Raw genomic sequence first — 27,998 nt, forward strand, 5'->3', positions numbered from 1 at the left:
ATCAACCAGTTCCTGTTTTCAAAATTCTCCATGGCTTCCCAGTTTCTGAATCAAATAATGACCCATCTGCCTGGCTTTCCAGTCCATTTTTTTCCCCAGGCTTAGCTGTTAAACTGGATTTCCAAGGGTCCCTTGTATAGATACCCATGTTTTCTGCTTCCATGTCATTACTCAAGAAGTCCCCCAAGCCTGGAGTACCCCTATTTTCTTCCTTTTTATAGCCTGCCGAAATCCTAGTCTTTAAAGAGGCGTTTGAAGATGACATCACAGTTTCAAAGATAGGAGGAAATCATAAAAAGCAAAGCAAGCATCCCATGCTGTTGCAGAAATACTGCTGTGACTCCTAATAGGAAGCAGATGACAAAGTCATGAGCTGGCTGCCGAGGAAAAGGGAAGGTTGTAGCAGAGTGTGTTCCTAAGCCTGTACATGAGAAGCTGAATCAGTGAGGGCTCAGAAAACCCTCCCTGAAACCCTCCAACCTGGGGACATAGCAACTGATTTTCCTCCCCTTTTGAGGAACCACAGAAGTGACTGATGGTGGCAACTGGAGAGGCTATTTCATGACCTTTGTTGAAAAAAGGCAGAGCCCTGGCATTCAAACAGAGCCTTTAGGGTGCTTTGGTTGAGATGTGGCTGTCTGTCATTACATCTGGCTAGAGAAAAGTGGATAGAATGCAAATGACTTAGTTTTCAAACTTGACAAGATCACAGGTATGGTGGGATGAGAGTCAAGGAGTTGCCCATTCATGTGTTAGAGCATACAGATTTTCTGGATACCTAAGCATATACAAGTTATGAGAAAAAAGTAGGGTAATTACATAAGCATGATTGCAGTGAGGGATAGGTAGAAAGATGGACAGACAACAAAAAGGAAAAAAAAAATGGAATATAGCATGCAAAGGACAAAGGTCCAGATCTAGATGAAAACATACCTCAAGGGGTAGAATGGCATTCTTTACAATTGTTTCATTCTGTGGAACAAGTTAGTGAGAAATGTGAAGTCAATAAACAGAAAAGATGATAATAAAAAGCAGAATGAGATGACGGGGGGAAGGGAGATTGCAGACCTAGAGAAAGATTTTGAGGTCCAAAACAACATCGAATACAGGACTAATAAATAAAATTAGAAATACCAAGGGAAAGAATAGATGCCATTGAAATCAAATTACTGAAAGAATAAAGGCTTAATAATCTCAGTGAACACAAATGAAATAATCAAGATATTAAGTACTGAGAAGCTAAAAGATAAAGAAGACAAAGACAGTGTAATATAAGGATAATTGGCATCCCTGAAATAGACAGTCAGCAAATGAAACAAAATGCAGTAGAAAACAAGGCAATTTTCCCAAAATGAAAAAATAAACAAAAGAACTGGGTCTGCAGATTAGTATCAGATTCCAAGAAAATTTGGAGTACAGAAGGTTCAATACTGAGATCTATCCTCATTAAGCTATTGAATTTCAGAGATAAAGGAAAAGTTCTTCAGATCCCCCGGGCAGAAAACCAGATTGTCTGCCATGGACTAAAAGTCAGTCTAACTTCCTGTTTCCTTAGAGCAGTGTTCAGTTTCTGAAGATAGTGGAGACATATGTTCAGCATTCTGAGAGAAAAGAAGTATGACACATCTGTGGCCCAGACTGACAACAGCTAAGACGTCATTCAGGTGTGAGGGCAGGAGGCAGGTATTTCCAAACATGTACAAACTTGACTAACAGTGCTTAAAATCAAAACACATATGATGAATATATACACGCCATGCTCATGAACCTCTAAATATGCTTTATGACATTTTAACTTAGAAGGATATTTTAGGAAATATCTCTTGTAGTGAAGGCACATTTGGTTGAAATTCAACAAATACTTCAGTTTCTTTTCCTTTTATTAAATTCATATATAATTGCGTGCAGTTTTCTTAAATGAAAAATAGCTTTGCTAGAAGACCATTTTATTTTTTATTAGTCTTCCTGTTTGCCTGACTCCCTCCCTCCTTTTCTTACCTGCAGTGGGCATGTGCTCTGGGGGATCATGCCATTCCCTCTCATCTTCTGCTACATGTTGTAGTCAAGTTGGCAGAAATTATATATGAGTCAACTCTACAGAATTCCACTAGTTAGTGAAACATGTAATTCTCCATAGACTACATTTCCGCAAAAAGATTCTGACATGTAATTTTTGACTTATCAAAAAAAAGCATTCCACTTAAAATCACTGCCTCCCCAGTGCCTCTCCATGCCAGATAATCAGCACTTACTGAGTGACTGCTGTTTGCCCAGTTCAGCGGGGTTCACCTCACATAACACAGTCAGTATGAGGAAACAGTTTCTGCTCTTGGGGAGTTCTTCATTTCAGTGGGGCAAACCCGTTCCCAGTTTTCCCAGTGTTTGCCAAGTAAGATCCAGCTCTCAGGTAGGCTTCTCAAAAGGGAAAAATTGGTTTTTGTTGTTGATAAGTTTTTGTGTTGTTTTTCAGTTATTCATATATTCAGGAAAGCTGTTGCCTTGTGTCAGAAAGTGCTAGATACTGAGGATATGGTTGTGATTAAGAGGCGTAGAATCTCTACTCAATCTGATAAACAAGTATGGTGGTTATGTGGGGCACTCCCAGTGCGCCAAGCCCTTGTGTGGGCTTCCCCCCGGAATCTGGGCAGCCCAGCCTGCAACTCACCTGAACCACTGGAATGTGCCAGAAGTGATACAGTGAGCGTCACAGCACTAGACACATGTTTCAGGTTCAGAAACCAAAGAAAAACATATTGAACATATTATTTACAAATGTCACAAATGTAATGTTTAAAATAAGCTGATGCTGTGTTTTGACACTTTTAGTCAGGCTATAGTTTCCTTTTTATACAGATAATGATTGCCAAAAGCTTTGTTTCAATACAAAATATGTGCAGATATAATATAATATAATATGATATAAACATGTTACCACTTTCTTTGGGACCCAGTGAACCTAGCATTGAGGGAGGGATGGCCAATTCTGCTATGTTAAATATTCCATCTTATCAAAGAGGTGTTTCATAAATTATGTATAGCAGTAGATGCCACTCAATAAATATTTTATACGTGATAGATATTTTTGTCTGAAATTACTTTTTCACTTGAGCAATGATTTAAACCCTCGTTTTTAGTTTTATGAGGTGACACTTTTGTAATATCGTGTAGTGAATGCAGCTTGAATGTCATAGAGCTTTAGAGCAGCATTAATCATAAATTCATCTGCCCCCACTCCCAATCCTGGAAAACTTTCTCTTAATTCAGGTTTTACCCATTCAGCATATGGAAGTGTATGTGAGAACATGCTGGGTGTGTATGTGGGGGAGAGCATGGGGGGACAAGTAATGCTTTTGACCTAGTGGCTCCAAAGTTATGAATTTCAAATGGTTTTCAAAGTCTGTGAGACTTATTTCAAGGAAGGAAAAAAAGTGTTTTTGAGTGGTTAAAAAAAAATGAATATGAAACTAAACGGGATATAGTCCAAAACAATTTTTCTAGTTTGAGTGGAGCTATTAGAACTTAAAACATTGCCTTTTTCTTGGGTTATTGTCCACTTTTATGCAGAAAGAAAATACATATGGCTCTGGACTTATGAGAACAGTCTCTGTCCTTTTCACATGGACCTAGAGTTCTGACACATTCTTCAGCAGGCAGCTACCTACCATGCATGTAGTGCTGTCACAGTTCAGAGCCACCAGACCTTCCAGTGAGGACACTGTTTTATGAAATGGAACCGGGTGATTAAATTCTCTACTCTAACATATATCTTAAAACAACAACAACAACAACAACAAAACACATACTTGCTCTTCTGCTTGAATTCTACAGGCAGGGGAAAAGGACAAATTCTCCCAAGACCTGAGAGGTAGGAGTAGAGGCTGGTTTATTTCCAGTACTCGTTTAGCTAAGATTTGCAAGGGCCTTGGTAAAGTAAATCAGGATTACTGAAGTCTCCGACCTGGAAGCCTGAGATTCTGAGCCCTGGAACAGGAGCCCGGCTGATAAGAGGAGTAATTGAAGAACAATGACACGCTTCATTTCCTTTTCTTGAATCTAAGTTATGCATTGGTCATTTTCTCTGCATATCTATTTAATGGCTGTTAAATTGAACTGCTTTCTTTCAAGTGGTGATTTTTATTTTTTTAATTTTTTTTGGCATTTCATTCTGTCACCCTCTTGCATGACTGCAGCTCTGAGGTGTGTGTCTGAGACACAAATGTCTGCAGAGATGAAGACCTGGAGGGACTTCTCTCTAGTGCCTGTCCCCTCAACGTCTTAGGAGCTCCCTTGTCTGCAAGGTTGTGAGTTCTGAGTCCTTCACCTAGAAGACAGCATTGTTTTAATATTTAAATGACACAGAGTATATTGATTGATTCTAGGAATGTAAGACATACTTAATTGTGTCTCAGGCAGTCTCACGTTGGGGATCTAGAGCTGTGCCCTGATCACTGTGTCCGTTACAGGGGTTGGAGTGGGGAAGAGATTTGCTAGGAGTGTCTCTACTTGGAGCCTGATTAGTAGCTTGGAACTTGCTTCCCTGTTGGTCATCTCATACCTAAAATCCCAGAGGATAATGTGCTCTGGGATCTGACTCAGTCTGAACTCAGCATAGCCCAACCTCATGGCTGGAATTTTCACCTTCGGTCTTTGGAATTTATCTCAGACTTGTCTAGAAGCCTGATTTTATAGCTCTTTTGTCTTGGTACAGATAGATGGGCCTGATGGTCCATGGTCCCTTGCCTGACCAGTGCTATTGACCCTCCTTCCTGCATTTCTCTGAACTTCAAGTATCTGCCCATCCTTTCATTCATTTGACAAATATTGAGCAGTTTACTATGTGTCAGACATGAAATTAGAGACTGGCTTACATTCTAATTTGGACAAAGTAATAAGCTTATATATAATATCATATAGTGGTAATTGCTAAGGAGGGAAATGAATCGGGATAAAGGAGTTTATGATTATTATTTTGTATGGGTGATGGGGAAGGTGACTTTTGGGTTGAGGGCCGAGTGTGTGTGTGTGTGTGTGTGTGTGTGTGTGTGTGTGTTTGGTCATTTTTCTCAACTAGGGCTGATTTTGTTCCACAGGGTAAATTTCCAGTATCTGGAGACTTTTTGGTTGTCACAACTTTGGGGAAGAGGTAGAGTGTTACTGGTATCTAGTGGGTATGCCGTTTGGGGTGTACCAAATTGAACACAGCCCGGGGGAGTGTTGAAAGCAAAGAACTTTGTATTACTTGCTCTAAGTAAGAGGCCTGGAGAGAGTGCTCGAGGCACTGTCTCCCCATGGGGTTAGTATAGGAAGCTTTTATTCAGTGTATTAGGGGACAGAGGCAGGGAGCTTGCACTTAGTTCAGTTGTGCATGCCTGGCATGTTGGCATGCTAGTACACACATCTCATGTTCAACAGTGGTGGAAAACTCCACTCGTAGGAGGAGATCCCGGCATTAGTGAGCTAAAGGTAACTTCAGGACAACTCGGGGGTGTCTGTACAGCTCAAGAGGTCCTAGCTCCAATTTGACCCAAACTGGCATATGGAAGGGGCTATCAGGCAGGACACTCCTGGCAAGGGACTGTCAGGTCAAACACTTAGCTGGGCATCTCCATGGCTGGAACTCTTGGTTCTGCAAAACAAAACACAGTCCTTCCCTAATTTTGTCCCTCCCTCCCTTCTCTTCTTCTGGTAGCTTTCTGCCATCTTATTTGTGTAACTTCCCATTGCATCCTAGCTAACAGGTAGAGGCCAGAGATGCCGCTAAGCCTCCTGCAGTGCACAAGACATCCTTGCATAATATAGAATCAGCTTGTCTAAAATGTCAGTAGTGCCAAGGTCTGGAAACCCAGCTCGGGGGGAAGAGAAGGAAGAGACAATGACAGAAGAAACAGTGACCACAGAAACAGAAGGAGCGATGCCTAGAGCCCTGAGGGGCAGACAGGCTGGCAAGTTTGAGCAATAGCAGGGAGCTTCCTGACTCCTACACAGGAGTGAACAAGAGAGGGAGATGAGAACAGGAGGTCAGCGGGGGAGGAGGTCGTGTAGAGCTTTGTAGAGGCTTATAAGGACTTGGGCTTTCATCTCTGTGAAATGGAAGGCCACAGAAAGGATTTGAGCAGAGGTGCAGCCTGCCCTCATGTCCCTCTGGCTGCTGAGTAGAGCACGTGCCACAGGGGGTGCCACTGGGGGTAGCCTTGATTATTGTGGGTTTCCTGGTGAAAGATGATGGTGGTTGGGGCTCAGGAGGAACGTGGTACAGGTGGTTCGATGTTGTCTGATTGGGGGCATATTCTGAAGGGAGAGTCAACACTAAGCATGTAGGAATTAGAGAAAGGAGCAAAGTGTAATCGTGGTTTTGGGTCCTAACAGTTAGAAGGCAGGTTGGCATTCACTGAAATGGTATGGTGTGCCGATTTGGGAGGCTGGGGAAGTCAAGAGTTGGTTTTTCAATGTATTCGCTTTCAGCTGCCTGTTTAGTATCCCCACAGAATACACTGAGGTAAGTGAGCGTATGGAGGCATGATCGTGGGGTCAAAGGAGAGGGCTGTCTAGAGGTTTAGATTTGAGACATCGGCACATGGATTTCAGGTGAAGTCCAGAGAGAGGATGTGGTCATCAAGAGAGTGATGGTGGGTTCTCTAGTCCCGAGGATGAAAACCTGCATGGAGTGGGTTCCAGAGAGAGCGGGAGGGGAGGAATTGAAGAACCCACTAGCGTAGCAAAGTGTTTGGAGGTGATTTTTTCCAAAGGGGCACAGAGAAATTGGTGGTAACTGGACATGCAGGGCCAAGGGGGTTGGTTGGGGTGGGGGTTGGTGGTAGGAGATCTGTAGCACCTTGGTATGTGAATGGGAATGACCTGTTAGGTAGTAGGACTTGCTGCAGGAGACAGAGGGTGGGCACTTCTGGTACAGGTGTCACTAATGCGCAGGAGAGAGTTGCTCTGGGGAACATTCACAGTTTGGCCATAGTGACTGGTGAGAAGAGTCAGCAAATCAGGAGACCTCTAGACATTAAATGAAATAAAGATTCTGAAGAGGCAGAACAATTACTTTGTAGTGTGATCTTCCTAGGACCTTTCCTAAGGAAGGTAAGATTTGGGCTTGGCTTTGAAGAGGTTGTACTCATCAGGCCATAAGTTTACATCATTTTATGTTGAGTTTTTATATGTTTCAAGTTCACTTTACCTGCCATATGCCAGGATTCCAACACGAAGTTTTCCCATTTTTCTTGCAGCTTTTTTGATGAGAAATAAAATATTCCTCATTTTAACACTCAAAAGAACACCTAGTAAGAAGTTCTTCCCCTGAGTAACCTTTTCCTTTTCTTTCCCTCCTAATTTCAGGAACAGACTCTAGCCCTTAGGAAAGAAGGGATTGGAGTTGTTTTGGATTCTGAACTGCCCCATTTGATTGGCATTGATGATGACCTTCTGAGTACTGGAATCATCTTATATCACTTGAAGGTAGAAACTGCTTAAGTGCGACATACAATTTTGTGTTCAGTTTCCTCTTCAGACACTAGCAAGGTTTATTTAATACTCTGGGTGTGTGAACACAGCTATTATATTGGAGAATACACTACAAATCTTTGAGCCCTTTGGGAATTTTCATCAGTTCACTGGTGTTCCGTGGAATTAGAAGTTCCCATGTTTATGGAGTTCTAAAGCTAAATGAAGATCCATTCACTTTGCCTTCCACTTTGTAGAATCAGTGAGAGGGAGGTAAGGAATAAAAAGGGAGACAGACCAAGGAAGGAAATTTGCAACCACCTGAAACTGGGATTTGCTACATGTTGTTTTCTGGTCCCTTGGGTTAATTGTAAAGCATGTCTGCTGCCTACATTATTGGGCCTGGTCGCAAACAGGCTGTTTGTATAAGAGAACAGAATTAACCGTGTTAGTATCAGTGGTTACCTCTGTAACCTTGACTTAATATCCTTTCTCTGATCTGTGACTTAAAATGAGAACGGTATTACATTTGTGCTTTGTAGCCATGAAGAACCGCTGGCCCATGGTTGGAGGGCTGCGGTTGCCAGAAAGGATCAGGAACACCATCAGTGGGATTACCGGCATGGACAGATTATTGATTGATAAGTGCCAACCTATGATTTTGCCTTAAGCCTCAGGGTAGAAGCCAACCCATGACTGTGCCTTAAGCCTCAGGAGCTGTATGGCCCTTTCCTGGACAGTGTGGGGTATGGCCACAGAGCCTCAGTGAACCCTCAATACATTGGAGGCTGTGGCCTGCCCAGGACACTGCTCAGCCTGTTGGCCACCAGCTTGCTTGAGTTTAAGTGAAAAGTAGAGAAACAGATCACTCCTCATGTTCTTCCTAATAAATTTTACTTGACTTTTCTTCCTAGGAAGGACAGACATATGTTGGTAGAGAAGATGCTTCAACAGAACAAGATATTGGTGAGAATCTTTATAATTCCCTCTTCCCAGTGATTTTTAAAAAGCATTTAATGAAGAATTTTCTTTTGAATGACATTAAAGTCATTAAAAAAAAAAAAACTTCTTTCTCAAATACAGTATTGATCATTATGTGCATTTCTGTAATTTTGAACTCAATTCAAACAAGTGACACAGAACAATTAATTTAATGAATTCAGTAGAACTACAAATCCCCCCCCCCATATATATTTTGTATTCTGTCACAACTTCAAAGAGTAATTTAAATTGTGGTGGGATAGTGATGGAAATATGCCAACAAACACAGATAAAAGGTATCAGCTGCCTTCACGGGAAGGATGTAGACACTTAGGTGTATAATGGTGATGGGGAGTAGGAATACACACATGCACACGTATGGAGGTGTGACTTTGGGGTTTCCCAAAAGTCTTTGCTGAGGCACACAGATGACTCCTGATTCAACCCTGGAGCTGGGTGAGGTCTTATTAGGCTTTGAAAGCATAACTTAAGGACCACTGCAGTGGTGGTGTGTGTGTGTGTGAGAGAAGGTGGGCATTGGCAGGGGAAGAATTCTGTCCTCTCAGCTGCGGAATTGCTGACATTCGACTTGCTCTCCTGCCAAGTGTAAGCTATTCATCAAGCCAAAGCTAGCATAGTTCTACATGCTGTACTGTTTGCTGCAAAACCAGGTCCCAGAAGTCCTCGGCTTCAGCTGTTCCTGAGTAGAACTAGGTGTTAGGCCTCTTCTTCTAATCGTTAAGTCGTGCGTTTGACCTTTGGGGTTGCTGTAAATGATAATGAGCGGTAAGAAAACATGTTTTCTGTGCACAGAAAAGTTCAGTAGTACAGCTCTGTGGGGAGCAGTGGGAGCTACTGGATTTGTACTTCTGAGAAGCTGGCCAAGAGCTGTGCCTAAAATCGTGTAGGTTTATTTGAACAGGCATTCATATCCGTGTCTGGTCACTCAGCAAGCGAGAGTAACTCAGGATAGTCCTACTAGATTAGATACACGTTAGCAGCCTCGTGCTCTGAGAGGTCAGTGGAAGTCACGTGCTCTCAGATTTGGCACAGGCTGTGGCCGTGTGCATCCCAGCACAGCTTGGAGGCTTCCTTGGTCCTGCCAAGATCCATGCTAGGCCAAGGTCACCTTTGGTTTCTGCTCCTGGAGTGCAGTGTCTGTAAGTGTGCACGTTATAACAAGTCCTTGACCCACAGGGCTCTTTTGTTGTTTCTGTCTTCCTGTGACCTTCGGGTGGCTGGTGGGGATAATTTATTCAACATCTGGGTGACACAGTGATTTTCAAGAAGACGGATTACTCAACTGTTTTCTCTCTGAAGATGAGATAAATTAGCATGTGAGAACTTATTTCCTCACACAGGTGATGTCCAGACCCTTTGACCTTCAGAGGATACCTTCAGTTCTGTCATCTGATGCCATGAACTCTTGAAATTCACTTTTCTCACCGAACATAAATGTTCAGTTCCCAATATTTACATGAAAGGGGAAGAGTATTCAATTATGGAAAAATACATAAAGGTTGGGAATCATTGCACTAGATGACAAAGAAAACATCCTCTTTCTTTTATGTCTTTCCAACTTAGTTCTTCATGGCCTCGATTTGGAGAGTGAGCACTGCATCTTTGAAAATGTTGGGGGAACGGTGACTCTGATACCCCTGAGCGGGTCTCAGTGCTCCGTGAATGGTGTTCAGATCATGGAGGCCACACACCTAAATCAAGGTATCTGGTTTTTTGGTTTTCAGAGTTCTGTGCATGTGTCCTTGCTCTAGAACGAGTTGGCTACGTAATAGGGGCACTTGTGCATCTTGGAATTAATTGCTGATCAGTTATAAAAAAGATGAAGACTGTTCACTTCATTATGCTGTTTTCTGTTTCCTGGGGGACTTCTTTCTAATTCCACTTGGCTTGTTGAATTAAACATGTACGTAGTTGTCTTAAAAGTTACCACTGTTACAGAAATATGACTTGAAAGGATTTTAAGTTAAAAAAGCACCTTTAAATGCAAAAAACCTTAACATTGTGCCTGATGTTAATAACTTTATTACCCTATTTATATTCTTTTGTGAATAGCTGTAATTATAACATACATACAGGATCTGGTATCATGTCTTTTTTTGTTCTTTTGAAATTAATTTCAGTTTTATAGAAAATCTGCAGGTGTGGTACAAGGAACTTTTTAATTTCAAAAGCATTTGAAAGTAGATTGCTAACACGGTGCCCTGCCACCCCTGAATACTTCTGTGTTCATTTCCCTTAAACAATAGCTTTCCCCTTTGTAATTACAATATAAGCATCCAAATTAAGAAACTAACCCCGGTATATTCCTGCTATCTGATTCTCAGACACCCTTTGAGTTGTTGTCCTTTGTCCAGCAATGTCCGGTGTGGGTCAAGGATTCAGTCTGGCATCACATGTTGTATTTGATTGCCACACCCTTCTTGTCTCTTTTAGTCTGGAAGAGTCCCCTTGCTTTTCTCTGACTTTTAGGACTTTGGCAGGTCAAATATGTTGTAGAATGTCCCTCTCCATAAATGTAGAATCTGTCCAGTGCTTCCTCAAGGTGACACTTAATACTGTGCATTCTTGACAGGAATATCAGAGAAATGATGCCCTGTTTTTCTCACATCGTTACTGAGTTGTTACTCACTTTGGTCATTTGATTGAAATGGAGCTTGCCAGTCTTCTTCATTGTGAAGCTCTCCTTTAGGACCTCCTTTTTATTAATAAAGATATTGGGAAGGATATTGACATCATAAACATTCCATTCTTTTTTTTTTTTAAAGATTTTATTTATTTATTTGACAGAGAGAGAGAGATCACAAGTAGGCAGAGAGGGAGGCAGAGAGGCAGGCAGAGAGAGAGGAGGAAGCAGGCTCTCTGCGGAGCAGAGAGCCCGATGCGGGGCTCGATCCCAGGACCCTGAGATCATGACCTGAGCCGAAGGCAGCGGCTTAATCCACTGAGCCACCCAGGCGCCCTAAACATTCCATTCTTTATCATACTTTCACCCACTGGTTTTAGAATCCACTGATTTTTGAGGGTTGTTGGTGTCTGGTTTAATTATTATTCAGATGGTTGCCAATCGGTAATTTTTCTTCCTTCTACATTTATTAGTTGGATTTTTACTGTAAGAAAGAGCTTTCTCTTCTTGCCATTTATTTATTTAAATCAACAGGGTCATGTGGCTTGCTATATTGCTTGGTAGGTTTTGGTTTAGTTCCATCATTATTTATTTTGATACCCAAATTGTCCCAGATCTGGTGAATGGGAGTCCCTCCCAGCTCATTTCTGTGTCCCTGTGGCTTGTCCCAATCATCTGTGAGCCCTTCCTGACTTTCTGACACAGTAGGATATTCCAGGCTTATCTTCATGCTTTCCTGCAATCAGCCAGTTTTCCAAAGAGCCTTGGTTCATTTCAGTGGAGAGTGGGATTTAGAAACTAAGATCTAGGCACTTGGTGTGCTCCTGGTTGTTGTAGTGTTCCTGTTCCTAGGCCCTGTTGGCCAACAGAGTTAGGGAAAGTGTGGGTCTCTGTATGTATGTGTAACACATACAACTATATTTATGTCTGTATCTATTTCAGTATTTCAGTACCTATATTGCTGACCAGGAGTTCATACCAGTACCTCTAATTCCAACCCAATGCATTCTTTCTAGTTTTTTCCTTTTTCCTATTTGTAGCCCTCTTTTCTGCTAGTGATGAACCTGACTTCCATTATGTAACCAGTATTCTGTCACTTCTGTCCCCTCCTCATTCAGGGACCCTCTTCTTTCTGTTCAGGCTGTGATATCCCATGCTGGGCCAACAGTGTCCTCACTCTTTCCTCCCATTCCCTTGCTCATGCCTGCTTTCCTCAACCCTGCCTAATGGCTTTTATACTGAATCGTGTTAGAAGGAAGGAAAGAAAGAAGTTGACATATCTTGAGCCCTTTCTTGGTATATTATACATAATCTTTATAATAACAGTTTTTCATGGTTATATATCATAATGTATCTGCTGTGACATAGAAATTGGACAGATGGAGGAAACTGGACAGATGGAAAGCATATAGTTCATTGGTGCTGGCAAAGTCATGGGCAGAATTAGTTGCAAGGAGTTATCTCAGAAATGAAGGGCATGGGGGCACCTGGGTGGCTCAGTGGGTTAAAGCCTCTGCCTTCCGCTCAGGTCATGATCCCAGAGTCCTGCGATCGAGCCCCGCATCGGGCTCTCTGCTCCGCAGGGAGCCTGCTTCCTCCTCTCCCTCTGCCTGCCTCTCTGACTACTTGTGATCTCTGTCTGTCAAATAAATAAATAAAATCTTTAAAAAAAAAAAATGGTTTGAGTTTGAGAAGCATGATGTGGACTCATAATTTAGAAATGAAGGGCATGTAACTTGGACCAGGATGAACACGTTTTTTAGGAGGAGTATAGAATCCATTGAAGACATTCTAAAAAAAACAAAAACACCACCCATGCACCCACCACCGACTCATCCACCCATCCACTGATCTCCACCTGTTCTTGTACTCTTCGTATGTTTTAGTCTTAGGGTAAGTTGAACTTGGGAAACATTTAAGTGCCCTGGAGCTGGCCAGGAATGTCAGAGTTCAGCAGTACCAGGTGAGTAGCCCAAACCAGGGACACAGTGAGTGCCCAATGACGGTTACCAAAGCATTTTTTTTTCTGCATTTTTGCAACCCAGACAGGGACTTTGTCAGTATGGGATGGAGTAGCTGGTTCTTGCCAGACAGCAGAGTAATAGTCATGGTAAGAGCCCAGAAAAAAGCAAGACTGTAATTGAGTGGTAGATAGGAGGTCAGTATGTAGGACTTTTCAGTGGTCATCTCTGCTTGTGAACACACAGACCAGACCACTTGTTCGTTCCCTCTTAGGACCTCAGGTGGAGGTCCTGCTGCCATTCTCTAGGCAGCAGGGGAGGTGAGAGATGTGTCCCCTTGTCCAGTAAAGATCTCTGTACAGTCAGGGAAGGTTGACCTTACTATGATCACTCTGTGTTGTTACGAGGGGCTTGTATTGGTTTTCAGTATAATTGTTAAGGTATGGGTAGAACTTTGGAATTCATTTTGAAAGATTTAATTGTTTACTCCATCTGGGGTTGACCTAATTTAGTTTTTTTTCCATATTGGCCTATCATTTATTAGAACTTGACCCTATCCTATATTGACCTCTCTTTTCAAGAAACTTATTTTATCAGAAATGAACACTGAAACATAGCATCATGTCTATTTCTTGGCTTTCCACTTTGTTCCAGTGCTCTGTTTTTCTGCTTTTGTACCAGTATCACACAATTGTAATGCTTGTTGTATTATAATATGCTTTTATTTATATTCTTATCTGTGTGTTTTTTTGCTCTCCGTGCCTATTATTTTTTTTCAAAGAAATTTTTAGAAACTTTTTATTTTTGTGCTAAAATATCTTTTCAAAAGTTGGGTTTTAATTTCATGTGATTTGTTCACATTATAACAAATACATTTCCATCTTGGGATTTCTATTTATTCGATACATCTCTTCTTTTATTTGAATTTTCGTCAGTTTCTTCCAGTGAAACTTTAGAAGTTTTTTGTTTGTTTGTTTTTGAAGATTTTATTTATTTATTTGACAGAAATCACAAGTAGGCAGAGAGGCAGGCAGAGAGGGAGAGAGGAGGAAGCAGGCTCGTCGCCGAGCAGAGAGCCCGATGCGGGACTCGATCCCAGGACCCTGAGATCATGACCCGAGCCGAAGGCAGAGGCTTAATCCACTGAGCCACCCAGGCGCCCCAAAACTTTAGAAGTTTTTAATATGTGTTCTTATTGAACTGTGTTTATTCACACATACAAAGTTCTCCACATAGCTGTATACTTTAACTGGTCAAAAATGGGGAGGAAAAATCTTTTCATTCTGTAATAATCTATTTTGAGAATAGTATTGAAGATTTTTCGAGAGCCTTTAGGGATATCAATTTAAAACCATACAGGGAAAGTGAGGCTCAGCGTATTCAGAGACCTCACTCTAGGACTTCTGTGTCTTGGGCATTGTTCCCCCAGATACCTCAAGTACAGCCTGGGGTGTCTGTGAAACCCCAAACAGGAAGGAATAGAGAATGGATTATGGTAGGGATTGTAATTAGGGGCATTGATTAGCTAAGCCGTGCGTGAATCCCAGTGCTGTGCTGGGTCCACCTAGCTCTGTTGCCTGGCCCTCCACCTGTTTCCTCCTGTGCTTTCCCTGCTCTACCCACGACTGTGGAGCTTCTGGAGCTCATACCATCCACAATCCTGGCTGCTGAGAAGGCTGAGGGGATGACTGTGACCACCACTTCTGCCATTCATGGGTTAAATAGTCTCCTCTGGATCTGCCTGGAAGCTAACTTTTATGTGTAATGGTGTTTCTGGGAGAAAATCAGTCTTTAGTTCCAAACAACACACTGAAAAAGGAACTTTTAGAGCCCTTACTGTTTAACAGGGGAACTGCCTAGAACTTACTATTTAATACTGGGATTATCTTCTCTACCCTTTGTCCCCTAACCCCCCTGCAAAAGAAAAGATTAGCTTGTTTATTTAGTTCAAAGAATTTGTGTATTATTCTATTGTCATCTGCTTATGTAGCTATGATTATGTCTCTAATTCTCTTGTGGATTGAAGCACAGTAGGTAAATAATAAATGTATTTCCTGTATGGTAATTTTATCAAGTGTTTTTTTATCTTAATTTTTTATCTTAACTGAAAGTCCATTTTAAAAGTATGCTTGTTTATGTTAGTGATGACTGCAATGAAATTTTTGAGTTGTCCTAAGAAAGTAGTAGTGCTAATTGACATTTAAGGTTAATGGTCAGAATTTTCTTTTCCTTGGGCTATCTTAATTGCTTTATTACCATGGTGCCATGATTTTGGCTTGAGTTCCTCTGGTGCTCTGCTGTGCTACAGACATAAAAATGCTATGTTCCAAAGTCTTAAAACACCCATGCACTGTGTAAAAATGCCATTAACAAGTCTTAAGATAGTGAAATGCAAGATGACTTTGTGTTTCAAGGAATTACATGAAAAAAGCAAGACAATACCTTTTTCAAAAATGCACATACTTTAAGACTAGACGATTCCAGCAAGTAAAGAACATGTCTAATCCTTCAAAAAGTAGGGGTTAGACTTCTCCATTTAACATTTCTTTAGAGAGAGAGAGACAGTGTGTGTGCACACCTGAGGGGGTAGGGGCAGAGACAGAGGGAGATGGAGAGAATCTTAAGCAGACTCCCTGCTGAGCACAGAGCCTAACGCAGGGTTCAGTCTACAACCCTGAAATCAAAACATGAGTCAAAATCAAGATTGCCGGGGCGCCTGGGTGGTTCAGTGGGTTAAGCCGCTGCCTTCGGCTCAGGTCATGATCTCAGGGTCCTGGGATCGAGTCCCGCATCGGGCTCTCTGCTCGGCAACGAGCCTGCTTCCCTCTCTCTCTCTCTCTCTGCCTGCCTCTCTGTCTACTTGTGATCTCTCTCTGTCAAATAAATAAATAAAATCTTAAAAAAAAAATCAAGATTGCCCCAGCAATTCTTAATTTTTGAGGATTATTAAAATGATAACTGGAACATGTTTTTAAAAAAAGTATACAATGTATTGTTTGGTTATGAAAATATTTAATAAAAATAAAGAGGTGAATGGCACTAACACATGCCTACTTTGGAATGGGGTTAACCTCTGGAGAAGAAGGGGGAGTTTTTGATCAGGCAGACTACAAAAGAATTTTCAGCTATAGTTAGAAGATTTTTTAATTTTTTTATTTTTAAAGTAATAACGTATGAACAGGTGAGGGGGATATAGAGGGTAGGGAAGAGAGAGAGACATACAGACAGACAGTCTTTTTTTTTTTTTTTAAAGATTTTATTTATTTATTTGACAGAGAGAGATCACAAGTAGGCAGAGAGGCAGGCAGAGAGAGAGAGAGGAAGAAGCAGGCTTCCTGCCAAGCAGAGAGCCTGATGTGGGACTCGATCCCAGGACCCTGAGATCACAAACTGACCCGAAGGCAGAGGCCTAACCCACTGAGCCACCCAAGTGCCCCAGATAGACAGTCTTAAGCAGGCTCCATGCTCAGTAAGTAAAGAACATGTCCAATCCTCTGCTCAGTGCAGAGCCTGATGTGGGTCTTGATCCCATGACCCTGAGATCATGACTGGAGGTGAAATTAAGAGTTGGATGCTTAAATGACAGATTAATCAAATGTAAGACTTGATTTTTTAACATAAAAAGCAAGACCACTGTGAAAAAGAGAAGAATATGGACTTCATTAAAATATAGTAATAATTGGGAAACAGAATTAAACATGGCAGTATATTCATACTCCAAAAATGACCTTGGCTTTTACCCATGCAGCAGTTTAAGCAAAAGTATCAAGAACAGAGAATCCAGATGGATATTAACCCAAATCACACTGATCTGACTGTAGTAACTCTGCATTTGACTGGATTCTGGGTTTACCGTGTACTACCAACAGCTTCCTGTCTTTTCCCTACCAGTTTCCAGTATTTGCTGATGTTTGGTTTTTAAGCATCTCTTTTCATTAGCAAATTACTTTGTTTGGAAATGTGTTAGTTAGGCTGTCCCATTAAAAGGCACAGGTAGTAATTACCACTTCCTTATCTAGATGGCTTAAGTTACCTGTGAATGTCAGCTAATAGGAGATTTACCTACATTAAGAAGATTTTTACCATCACAGGGAAATTTTTTTACCTGCACCTGTGAAAAGTCTTACTTCTTTCAGATTGCATAAACAGTACTTCCCCTGCCTTAAATTACAGGAGTGTTCCCATATGATAACATCAGTAAAATAAAAAGCCTTTGCCAGTACTGAGAGAATGAACTGTAATGACATATATAACATATGTTGCTGTAAGCCTGCTATATGAAGCTTCTCTCCTCCTATTCTCTGAGTTCTTCCAGAAACCGTGCGTGGCAGTTGTAGCATTGCGTCTGCCCGTGCTCTTCAGTTGCCATGTTCTCTGGAGCTTGGCTTCCCCTACTCCCACGGTGCCATAGAATGATTGCACTGAATGATTTCTTAGAATAAGCCCATAGTGTGATTTGGTAGAAAGAGAGGCAGTTACTAGAAAAGAAAGCATGAATTTGACCAAGGTGTTTAAGGCCATAGGTCTTGAGCTGTTCTTGGTAAAGTTTTAGACCTTAGATTTTTCTTCTTCATCATCTTCTTTCCCTCCACTCCCCATACGCTTAATATAAAATGGTGCAAAAATCAAGTGAGTTACAATTCAAAAAGTAGTTGAGCATTTTCTGTGCAATTCTAGGACCTATTCTCTCATGTGAATTATTCTTATTTTTGTCTTTTTCCTGTAAAATGTTATTTTACAGCTGGTAGTTGTTAAACGAGGTAATCAGTTTTCCCATTCATATCAGTGGACTCCCTTGGTCGTCTTGCAGGTTTGTCAGAGCCATTGAATGTTCATCTTTCCTTTTACACATGCTGCAGAAACTGCATCTGGGGACTTTACACCTAGGTGCATCTGAATGTGTTATGCTTCAGTGCCAAAATATATTTGCATCTATTCAAGCACTCAGAAAGAGGGAACAGGTGATTGTCTGGGGAGTGGAGCTGAGGAGGCTTTGATAAAATTTTCATTTGCTTTAGGGCTGCTGTGAGTTGTTCAGTAGCAAATTGAAAAAAAGAATTTTAGTGGAACTAGCAAGGGAAATGGATCTTCCAGCAGTTTAGCCAAGGTATGTAATGAACAAAAGAGTCCTTTTGAACACTACAGGCGGCTGGCAGGTATCGGTGGCTGGCCTCCCATTGAACTCACTTCTACTTGCTCATAAGACCTCAAGATCATTAGATTTTTCCCTCACTTCAGTTTTTCATGAGTTGTATGGGTGATGCGATGAACATTTAATGTGAGACACGCTCACCCAAACCAATTACACTGAAGGTGGTTTTTTGGTGCCCAGATGTCGGTTTACACAACATCCAAATGTCAGTCTCTTTAAACTCTTCTTCTCTTATTTGCTTCATCTTCTCTTGTTAGAGTCATCACATCTATTTTTCATAATCTCTCTGTTCCTTTTTAGATGTTAAAACTTCCAACTTCACATCCCATAGGGAGGCTTGACACTGTGCCTTGGCATGGGTTTCTTGGCGTTTACCCATTTTGGATCGTGGATCTTTGGATTTCCTTGAATCTGTAGGTTCATGTCTTTCTCCAGATTTGGGAATTTTTCAGCCATTCTTTGTTTAAATATTTTGTTCTGCTCTGTATTCTTCCTTCTCTTGTTCTGGGGCTCCAGTTATATGACTGTTAAGTATTTCACTATTGTTTCCCCAGGTCCCTGAGGCTCTCTTTACTTATTTTTACCCTTTGGTAAACTTTTTTCTTTTTGCTTGTCAGATTAGGTCACTTCATTTGGTCTGTCTTCAAGTTTATGGACTCTTTCTCGTCCTCTCCACCCTTCTACTGAGCCCATCCAATTTTGCTTGTGATATTTTTTAGTTGTAATAATCAATTGTTCTTTATATCCTTTATTTCTTGGTTATAACATTTTACCTTTCAAGATTATTCTGCGTTTGAATATTTTTATAATAGCTGATTTAAAATCTTTATCAAATATGTCCAACATCTCTGTGATCTCCACATAACATCTCTTGATTGATTTTTGGCTGTGCACATCGAGATTTTCCCAGTTCTTCGTATGCTGAGTAATACTAGATTGCATCCTCAACATTTCTGATATTTTGTTATGAGACTCTGAGTCCTGTTGAAAACCTCTGGGAAACATTGATTTTGCTTTGTTTTGTTTTAGCAGACAGTGGACCTGGTTGGATTCAGACTGTAAATTGGAATTAGCCTCTGTGGGCTGTGGTTCTAGATTCAGTGCCAGTTTAGTTTTCAAAGGCTTCGTGGTGCTATGCTGGTCTGCCTCATGTGTGCGCTACCCAGGAGTCAGTCTGGGACCCGAGCAGTGGTCTGTATCTTAGGTCAGTTCTTGAAGTCTTTGTGTGCTGTTGAGGGTCAAATCTAAGTGGCTCAATTCATAAACAGTTCTGTGAGGTTGATTTCCTCAACTTCTCCTTCTGTGTCAACACCGAGGAGTCTTTCTTTTTCTGTCATCTGGCTAGAAATCTGGAACTGTCTAGTCCTCTTTCATGTTTCATGTTCTTCCTGCTCTTGTGCCCAAGTGTGGGACAGGAAGTGAGAGGGCAGAGAGAAGAAGAAGCAACAAGGGTTTGCCCCACCCTCTAATTGGAGAGAGATTTTCCCCTTCCTTGTAAGTTTATGCATCCCCCCCCCCCCCCCACTTGCTGTGTTGCTGTCAGGGAACCCTCTTGCTCCTCCAACCTTTACTAGAAGGCATCTCCTGGAGCTCTCATTTGCGCTGATGTCAGCTTTTCGATTTCCTCCCAGCTAAGCTGGGGAACACTGGAGGGGGCCAATGGTAAATTCCCCTTGCCCCCACTAGTGCTTCAGATCCCTGTGTTCTTCAGCCTGCTGGCTACTCAGGGCCCTCAACCAGCTGCAGCCTGCATTCTCCACGCTATAGTGGCTTCCAGTGAGAGAGACAGGGTGGGGAGTGCTTATTCCATCCGGTGCAGAACTGAAACCCCTCTGCTGAGGTGTTGTAGACTGCCAAAAAAGGAGAAACTTACCCAAAGCTGAATTCTGAAGTGAATGAGGTATCTGTCATAATGGCCTGTGGTGAAGAAGCGACATACATGTGACGTAGACATGCTTGACCAAAGTGCATAGTGAAGAAATGTCTGAAGCCTGGAAGGTAGGAGAGGTGGACAGGGGTAGTGGGGGCCAGGGCTGCGGAGTCATTCATAGCGGGTGTGTAGTAGGGCCTGGGAACCACACACTGGACACTGTGCAGTAGGCACACAGTGTGGTTGCTGAAGTGAAGGACGGTGCAGTGTGTATGTAGCCCAAGGGAGCTTGGAGATGGGCAGTAACAAAAAGGGACAAATGGAGGTAAGAGACCATTGTTGCTTAGAGAGAAGGGAAATGTTTTGGTAGAACTGTTTTGGAAGGAACAATAAAATATTGACAGCTTGGAGTGTGTAGGAGGCTAGAACTGAATAGTTGAGCTTGTTACTAACAGAATAAGTGGAGTTGTTGGTAACAAAGTATGAAACAAAGTAAAGTTACTAATAGCTTGACCAGTTAGTGTAATGCCTTTCATTCAGTACCTTAGAATTTGTCATCTTATGGTGTACTGTCTGGAATCACCCTCTACTTATTTCATATGCCTTCTGCATTTTCCTTCAGAAGGATGAGACTTGTTCCATATACTCTTTTTGTATTCCCCCTGAGGCTTTCAGAAGAAAAAAATTCCTTTCCCATGTACCCCACCTCCGCCCCCACACACATCTAAACATTTATTGGGGGATGGGACTAGAGCATCTTAGAATTTTACACAGCTCCAGGTTCAGCATGTGCACACGGTTGGGCAAATAATTCTTGATGGATTATTTGGCTGGAAACCTCAATAACAAAGACTGAAAATCGATTTACTTTCTTTTCCAGAGTCTCACAATCCAGGTTTGCAATTTTTACTTGACCAAGAGTAAACAAGAGTTTAAGTGATTTATCTAAAACAGGAAATTGTAAATCCATATTTGAATTACAAATGCTGAAAGGGAGGGGACCAGGCCAATGTGGCTTTTTGGGAAGGTATCATGTGTATTTATATCCTTCACAAACACCAGCAGAGGACCTGAGGGCGTGCTTTGACACCCACGTCCACTACCCTTGATGCTGAGTGCCTGTCACTCTTCCAAGCCAACTGTGAACCCCAAGCCATGTGTCCTGTTTGAATTCATTAGTATCCATATGAAATTTTCCTACCACAAGTACCACGTCAGATCTTAATCTTCCCCATATCTCTGCCCAAAGCCATTTGAGTTAGAGAAGAATTACTATAAGTCAGGTGTCTGAAATAATAACACCAATGTCATAAGAGTCCAAGGCCTTCGAGCATATTAAGTAATGTGTTCTCAAGGTCTGGCATGTATTAGTGGAAATTAGTCCTTCTCTTTATCAGGTCCCCCAATGGTGCCATCATCATAGCTTATTTTAATATAAATATTTTGCAGATGTTTTAAATCCAAGGGAAAATTATCCCATATAAGCACATTTTAAGAACTTCACCCATCCTGGGCACCTGGGTGGCTCAGTGGATTAAAGCCTCAGCCTTCGGCTCAGATCATGATCCCAGGGTCCTGCGATCGAGCCCCGCATCAGGCTCTCTGCTCGGCAGGGAGTCTGCTTCCTCCTCTCTCTCTCTCTGCCTGCCTCTCTGCCTACTTCTTGTGATCTCTGTCTGTCAAATAAATAAATAAAATCTCTAAAAAAAAAAAGATTAAAAAAAAAAAAAAAAAAAAAGAACTTCATCCTTCCTGCTTCACCCTGACCTACATCTCAGTACCATTCTAGAAAATTATGTTCCCAGGCAGAGCTTCGCTTTTCTGGTGATTATACCCAAAATGAAAACCTCTCTCACCAGGCATGCTTTAATAGTGTGTTATAGCCTGTCTGTGTGTATGGAGGGGTGGGGGCGGGGCTTTCTAAAGTGATTAAATTCCGAATTTGGAGCTTGAAGCAGAATGTCACAAGGCCCCGTATTTTCCAGCCTCTAAACTCATATCACATTGGACCATTCACTTTTGGGAATCAGTTTTCTTATAGGTTTCTGTTAATTACAACCCAGAATTAATTAATCTGTACACTGTCACCTCAGAAATATCCATATGACAGCATTTAATAGGAAAAAAAAGAGTTAATTTACTTGTGCAGTTAGCAGAATTAGAAAATCTCACATAAAATTTGAGGAGGATAATTAATAGTGACATTAATGATTTTTGTCACTATACTCCTTGGAAATCCCTAGAAATGTTTACATGTTTAGTTTCATTTTCAGTGTACTGAAGTACTGAAGCAGAAAATCTCCTGTGAAATCAGCATTCAGTGGTTTCATTCACGGAGATGTAAGTGACGTTTTGGGGGGGTTATTAACAAGTGCCTTTGTGTCCCCTTTTACAATGTCATTTCCTTTCCGTTTCCTTTAAAGACCATCTGGAATTTGTCTACCTGTGGTATTTAACGGGCTCTGAGGTAATCTCAGAGAAGCTGTCATATATTTCAAGGAGGCTTAGATATGCTCCAAAAATTACAAACTAAGTGCATCAGAAAAGTCCATCTGCTGTGATTAATCATGTTAACCTCAGATCAAGGAGTAGTTCATAGTTAAAGAGAGTTTAAGATCTGGAAGGAGCTTTAGAAAGTATCCAGTTTGATGACTAGAAATGGAACTGAATTCTGGAGAGGTTAAGCTTAGCTTGCCCTTGGCCACATCAAAAGTTTGGGGCAAGGCACACGCTCTGGGTCTCATCCTTACACACAAGTGTTAGGTAGCTATGTATACTTACGTATGTTCATGTGTGTATATATGTTTTATATATATTTGTATTTTATATGTGCATTTATGTTTTATATGTATTTATATGTATTTGAGAGTAAGTAGGTCTGTAGGTAAGTTGGTAGACAGACCGAGAGATTGACAAATGTCCCAGGTTTTTCTTCTAGAGCTTCATATTTCCACCTGCCAAAAGCATCTCAGATTTATTATGTGTAAAACCAAGCTCACGATTTCTTTCCCACCCCAGTGTCGGTCCTTTTCCAGTGTTCTCAATCTGTGTGAACAGTTCCCTGTCCAACTAGTTATTGCAAGCCAAAACCCAGGACTCCTTCACCTCCCTTGTCCTCATATGTAGCCCATCATGGAGTCCTCTTGATCCTGTCTCCCAAATGTCTTCCTGACTTGTTTATTTTCCTCCTTCCCTCCTCTCCAGTCCAGTGCTGAACCACTGTCACCTTTGACCTGGACACCTGCAGTTGTCTCCTACCTTCATCTATTCCTGCCGCCTTTGGTTCCTTCTTTAAACCATTGAAGGAATGAACTTTCTACAACTCTCATCTAATCATTCAATGCTGCTGCACAAAGCCCTTCACTGTTTTCTTCTGAAGCTACGTGGAATAAAAGTTGCTTCACTGTATCTTGAAAGAGTCTATGTAGTCTGTTCCCTCAAGCTTCATCATGTGTACTGTTCTTCCCTGTTTCCTCTGCTGTAAGCATTTAACTGTCTTCTAGGCTCTCAGCTTCACCACCCCACCACTGCCGTCATCGTTAACTGCCAGAGGACCTTTACATATCGTACTCCCTCACTCCCCCTGCTTCATCCTCAGACCTAGTCTTGGGCACCACTTCCCACCTCCCTCCTCTGTCCCTAATCTCCACTATAATCAGCCTTCTTATGGGCTCTTTGAGCTCTGGGCAGGGGATCTTTCCTTCAGTTGTAGCTTTGCATCTGATTGTGGAGTCTTCTTTTAATTATTCACCTCTCCCTCCTACAAGGGCAAGGCATGTGTATGACTCTGTAGCATGCGGTCCGGTTCTTGAGGTGCTTGTTGAATGAATGAAGGAATTAACAGCAGCATAAGGTAAAAATGAAGCAAATGTTTTAAGTCACTAGGTTTGTTGAGTAAAGGAATCTAACGAAATAGAAGCCAGCCTTAACAGAACCTCTTCTTATATGCCAGGCAGTTTCTGCACCTTATTTAAATGGAAACAAGGAATGGTCATAGGTAGTTTTGTTTTCTTTTATAACTCTTACAGGGATTTTTATGTATATTTCATGCAAATACATGGGTGGCAAGATTATTTTCAGTGATTTAATATGATATGAAATATGTCTCTGAAAGACCATTCTCTTTTTCCATTAACATATTTTAGCAATTTTCAACCTGCATGGCTAGGCATTTGATTAAAAGGAAAAAAAAAAGAATTGGATTAAATGTAATTAACACACTGAATGTGATTACCTTATTAATCTCTTATTTCACTTTGAGAGCATTAAATATACGTATATCCTAGACACGGCTGCTTAACTTTTGACTTCTTTGTATGCCACCCAGTTCTGAGCCGTGGTCATGGGAGGCATGGAAAGCACCTTTCTTAATTATGGCCGTGGTGCCTTTCCATAATTGGAAAATATACGAATGCAATTTAACATGAGGGGGGATACATAGATTGTAAATTGGTTAGTATGTACTGCTGTCCATCTAAGTCTCCTGAAAGCTGTATTCTTTCCATATTGACTCCATTTCCACTAAATGATGACAACCACCAGAACCAACCCTTCAGTTGCTCCCTGGGGTTATGATCTAAACCCCTTTGGTTTCAGCCACGTTGAATTTGAAACTCCTTAGAGAACATGAAGGCGTATGTTGAGTAGGCAGGTGGATTACTGATCTGAAGCCCTAAAGTAACTCCCTAGGGCTATGATATTACTTGCAGGGTCCAGGTGGAAATAGTAGTCAAGGGCAGAGGTTGATACCTGTGGTCACCGAGAGGTCACGTGCCCTGTCCAAAGGAGGCAGCCTTCAGCAGCCCAGGGGCCTTTGCCAAGGGGCAATAAGATCTACTGTATCGTACCTTCTAGGTTTCAAAGAGAAATCAGAAAGAAACTCAGAGCTTTATGTGAAAACTGCAGATTTTTGCCTGTTGGCAGCTAGTAATTTCAGTTTTTAAAAGTTTCACGGGGCACACAAAACATCTATGAGCTGGAGATTTTCTCTGGCCATCAGTTCGTGACTTTTGGTGCATGTTCCCCACGCTGACTCTCCAGGTCCTCACGGTGTGTTTCTCTGTCATCTGTCCAGTATCTATTCTTACTACTGTTTCTGATGCCCTACGTTTGGACTTGACTCCCTCCTCTCCCCAAACATGACAGGGCTGTTCTCCTGCTAAGGCTTAGCCCTTCCCCATGGTTACCCCAAACTGGAACCATCTTCCCTGTCCTCTAGCTGCCTTGTGGGACCCAGCTCTGCTGTGTCCCTACCTACGGCAGCCTTGCGTGCGTCACTCAGACGCTCAATACCTCTGCCATCTTGTGTGGTACACTTCAGTGCATGTGTGTTCTGTCTTACAAATAAGTTGCATTCTTTTTCTGGGCAAAGACTGATCATGGGGCTGTCTTTCTGAGGTGTGGTAGACTCTTGGGTGTGGATGGGACCAGAGAATGCAGTGAATCTCTTCTGCAGTCAAATGCTCTACCCCTGAGCTATACCCCCAAGTGAATCTCTTCTGGAACATCGTTTCCCTTACTTAGGTGCCTCCAGTGACTAGGAGCTCACTGCCTTCCACGGCAGCCGGACCAGCTCTGAACAGTTCTTAGCCATAGAAAGTGTTTGTTTGCTTATTTGCTTAATCATTCTGAAATGTGCCCTCCACCTAACATTTTTGTTACGTTTGGTTTTTACATTGAATTCTTTTACCTCTTCTGCATTTTCCAAACAAGCAAGGCCCTGGTCAATCAAAAGGCTCCCTTTGATGTCTGATGGGGCCATCTAAATTTTAAGAGGCTTTTAACAAGAAGTAGTGTTTCTACTTGGAAACAGACCCTACATGTACACAAGTTCTTTCCTGTTACATTGTGAAGTTGATTTTAATAGTGGTTTTTGGACTCCGCCGATTTCGCCATGTTTTCCTTTGAAAGCACTTTCCTTTGGGATCTCTTCTTTTGTTGGCATTAATAAAGATTTCCCAAGTTTGTGACCATATGCTTTGCTTGGTATTACAGCATCACTTTGCAGAATGTATTTCTTTTTTTCTTCTCAAAATCAAGAGTGTAATTATCTGGATATTAAGTTTTAAATCTTGTAATATAATGCTGGAATCCATTACTTCTGTCTTGGTAACATAAGTATTGTGACACTTGGCTGTAAAATAAGAATATTTGCAGATTTAAAATTGGATTATGTAAGCAGACTTTGGAGACTAAGGCTTTCCCTTATTATTACTGTTTTATAGCACACTGGAAATTACATTTCAGCTGTAAAATTCCACAATATGATGTTGTCAACCAACCAAGTTGCTTACTTGTGTTTTTGTATGTTCTTAGGTGCTGTGATACTATTGGGAAGAACCAATATGTTTCGCTTTAACCACCCTAAGGAGGCTGCCAAGCTCAGGGAGAAGAGGAAGGTGAGGAGCCTAAAATCTCCAGGAGCCAACTCTGATGCTGGTGGGGCTGGGGCTTGATTTTGATTTTCTGGAGTCTAGAACCGGGAAAGTCATTCTGTGGCATGCCCTGATTTTAGGGAGCTGTTGCTCATTGGATGATTGGCTGATTGAGTAGGACAGCAAGCTGGTGAAGTCCAGAGCAGGCGAAATGGCTCCTTCTAGACCCTTCTCTTCACCCCATTGTTTTTGCATTAAGTAGAGAGTGACTTCCACATATGAGGATCTGTTTTAGGAGTTAATCCAATATCAGAATCACTTTCATTCAAAAGGTGGCTCACTTTTTATTTTCAGCCACAGCGAATTGGACTTTTGGTTGGGGTGTGAAGCAGAAAGGGGGTGAGTTTAGGACAGCTGTTGGATAGACACATCCTGGAGGGCACTTGAAGTGCTGGGCAGGGGAGTTGGGTGGAGGACCTGAGAGAGAGGGGGAGATGAGAGAGAAATCTGTATGGGGACAAGGTACTGTCCTCAGGCCGAGGAAGGTAGAGACTACAGCTAACGTTTCTAGGAGTCGGGCGCTGTATGAAACTTCTACACATATCGCACTGCTTTATCTGCCCAGTGGCTGTTCCTGTCCCCATGTCACAGATGATCAAGATAAGCAACTGAGACTCACTTGTTCCCTCACCAGCAAGTGGCGAACCTGTGCTGCAGCCCTGACCTGCTGACCTTTAGTGTTTGCCCTTCACTCCTGAGTCATATAGCCCCCTGCATGTCTACCTCCTTTCATGAGGGCTGCCTGAGGGCGCCAGTGCCTTCGATGGGAAATAAGAAAGCTGCAAACCCTAACCTTCTCTGGGACTGCCAGTGAAGTCTCTTATCTGTTCTGGCCCAGGGTCTCCTTGGAGGGTCCCCTTTGGTTCACAGTTGCAGAGGGTAAGAGGGAGGAAAATAACATTTGCCAGTACCTTTCCTTGGAAGCAAACAGGTTAAGCTCTTCCTTTTTGGGTCTCCCTTCCCCTCTACCTCCTCACCTTTCTCCCTCAGCACACGTAGTGAGTGCTGCTGAGAACAGGACACGGCTCCTGCCAGCAATGAGGGTGACCCTTCCCGCCACTTCCATGTGGTGTGGTCACAGAGAGCCCCACGGTGATACAGGTCCTGGCTAGCTTTGCCAGTCTGGACCTGTTGGGGCCCCGGGGGCCCTGCAGGGCTTAGCCGAGGCTTGGGTCTGAGTGGCATCCATCGCCCAGCTCTCCGTGATGTGCCGTCCTTGGATAGACCAGTTACGGTGCGTGCTAATGGAGGGTCGGGGGTGGTGTGTGTATGTGCACCTCATTGCTTCTCACCAGGTGAAAGCAGCAAGTCCAGGGCGCTGGCCCTCTTTTCCCCACTGAGGTAACCGCTCTGCCCTGTGTCTGCTCTTAGAGTGGCCTTCTGTCCTCCTTCAGCTTGTCCATGACTGACCTCTCCAAGTCCTGTGAGAACCTGTCCGCGGTCATGCTGTACAACCCAGGGTAAGTGAACGGCAGCGCCTCCTTCCCTGTGACTGTCACTGGTGTGTTTA

The 27,998-nt window shown here is 42.2% G+C and overlaps 1 protein-coding gene across 5 annotated transcripts in view; it reads left to right on the top strand.

Moving 5' to 3' along the window:
* KIF16B (kinesin family member 16B) overlaps window positions 1–27,998 on the top strand; it is a 279,293-nt gene that overhangs the window by 128,711 nt on the left and 122,584 nt on the right. For 4 of the 5 annotated variants that reach the window (XM_045981076.1, XM_045981079.1, XM_045981080.1 and 1 more), the window contains exons 13-17: window positions 7,342–7,461; window positions 8,361–8,412; window positions 10,012–10,149; window positions 26,370–26,452; window positions 27,860–27,948. In XM_045981076.1, coding sequence (XP_045837032.1) covers window positions 7,342–7,461; window positions 8,361–8,412; window positions 10,012–10,149; window positions 26,370–26,452; window positions 27,860–27,948 — 482 coding nt within the window. The remainder of the gene's footprint in view (window positions 1–7,341; window positions 7,462–8,360; window positions 8,413–10,011; window positions 10,150–26,369; window positions 26,453–27,859; window positions 27,949–27,998) is intronic. The other variant, XM_045981078.1, reaches the window with a different exon arrangement.

Source organism: Meles meles, chromosome 16 (assembly GCF_922984935.1).
Source record: "Meles meles chromosome 16, mMelMel3.1 paternal haplotype, whole genome shotgun sequence".
Taxonomy (NCBI): domain Eukaryota; kingdom Metazoa; phylum Chordata; class Mammalia; order Carnivora; family Mustelidae; genus Meles; species Meles meles.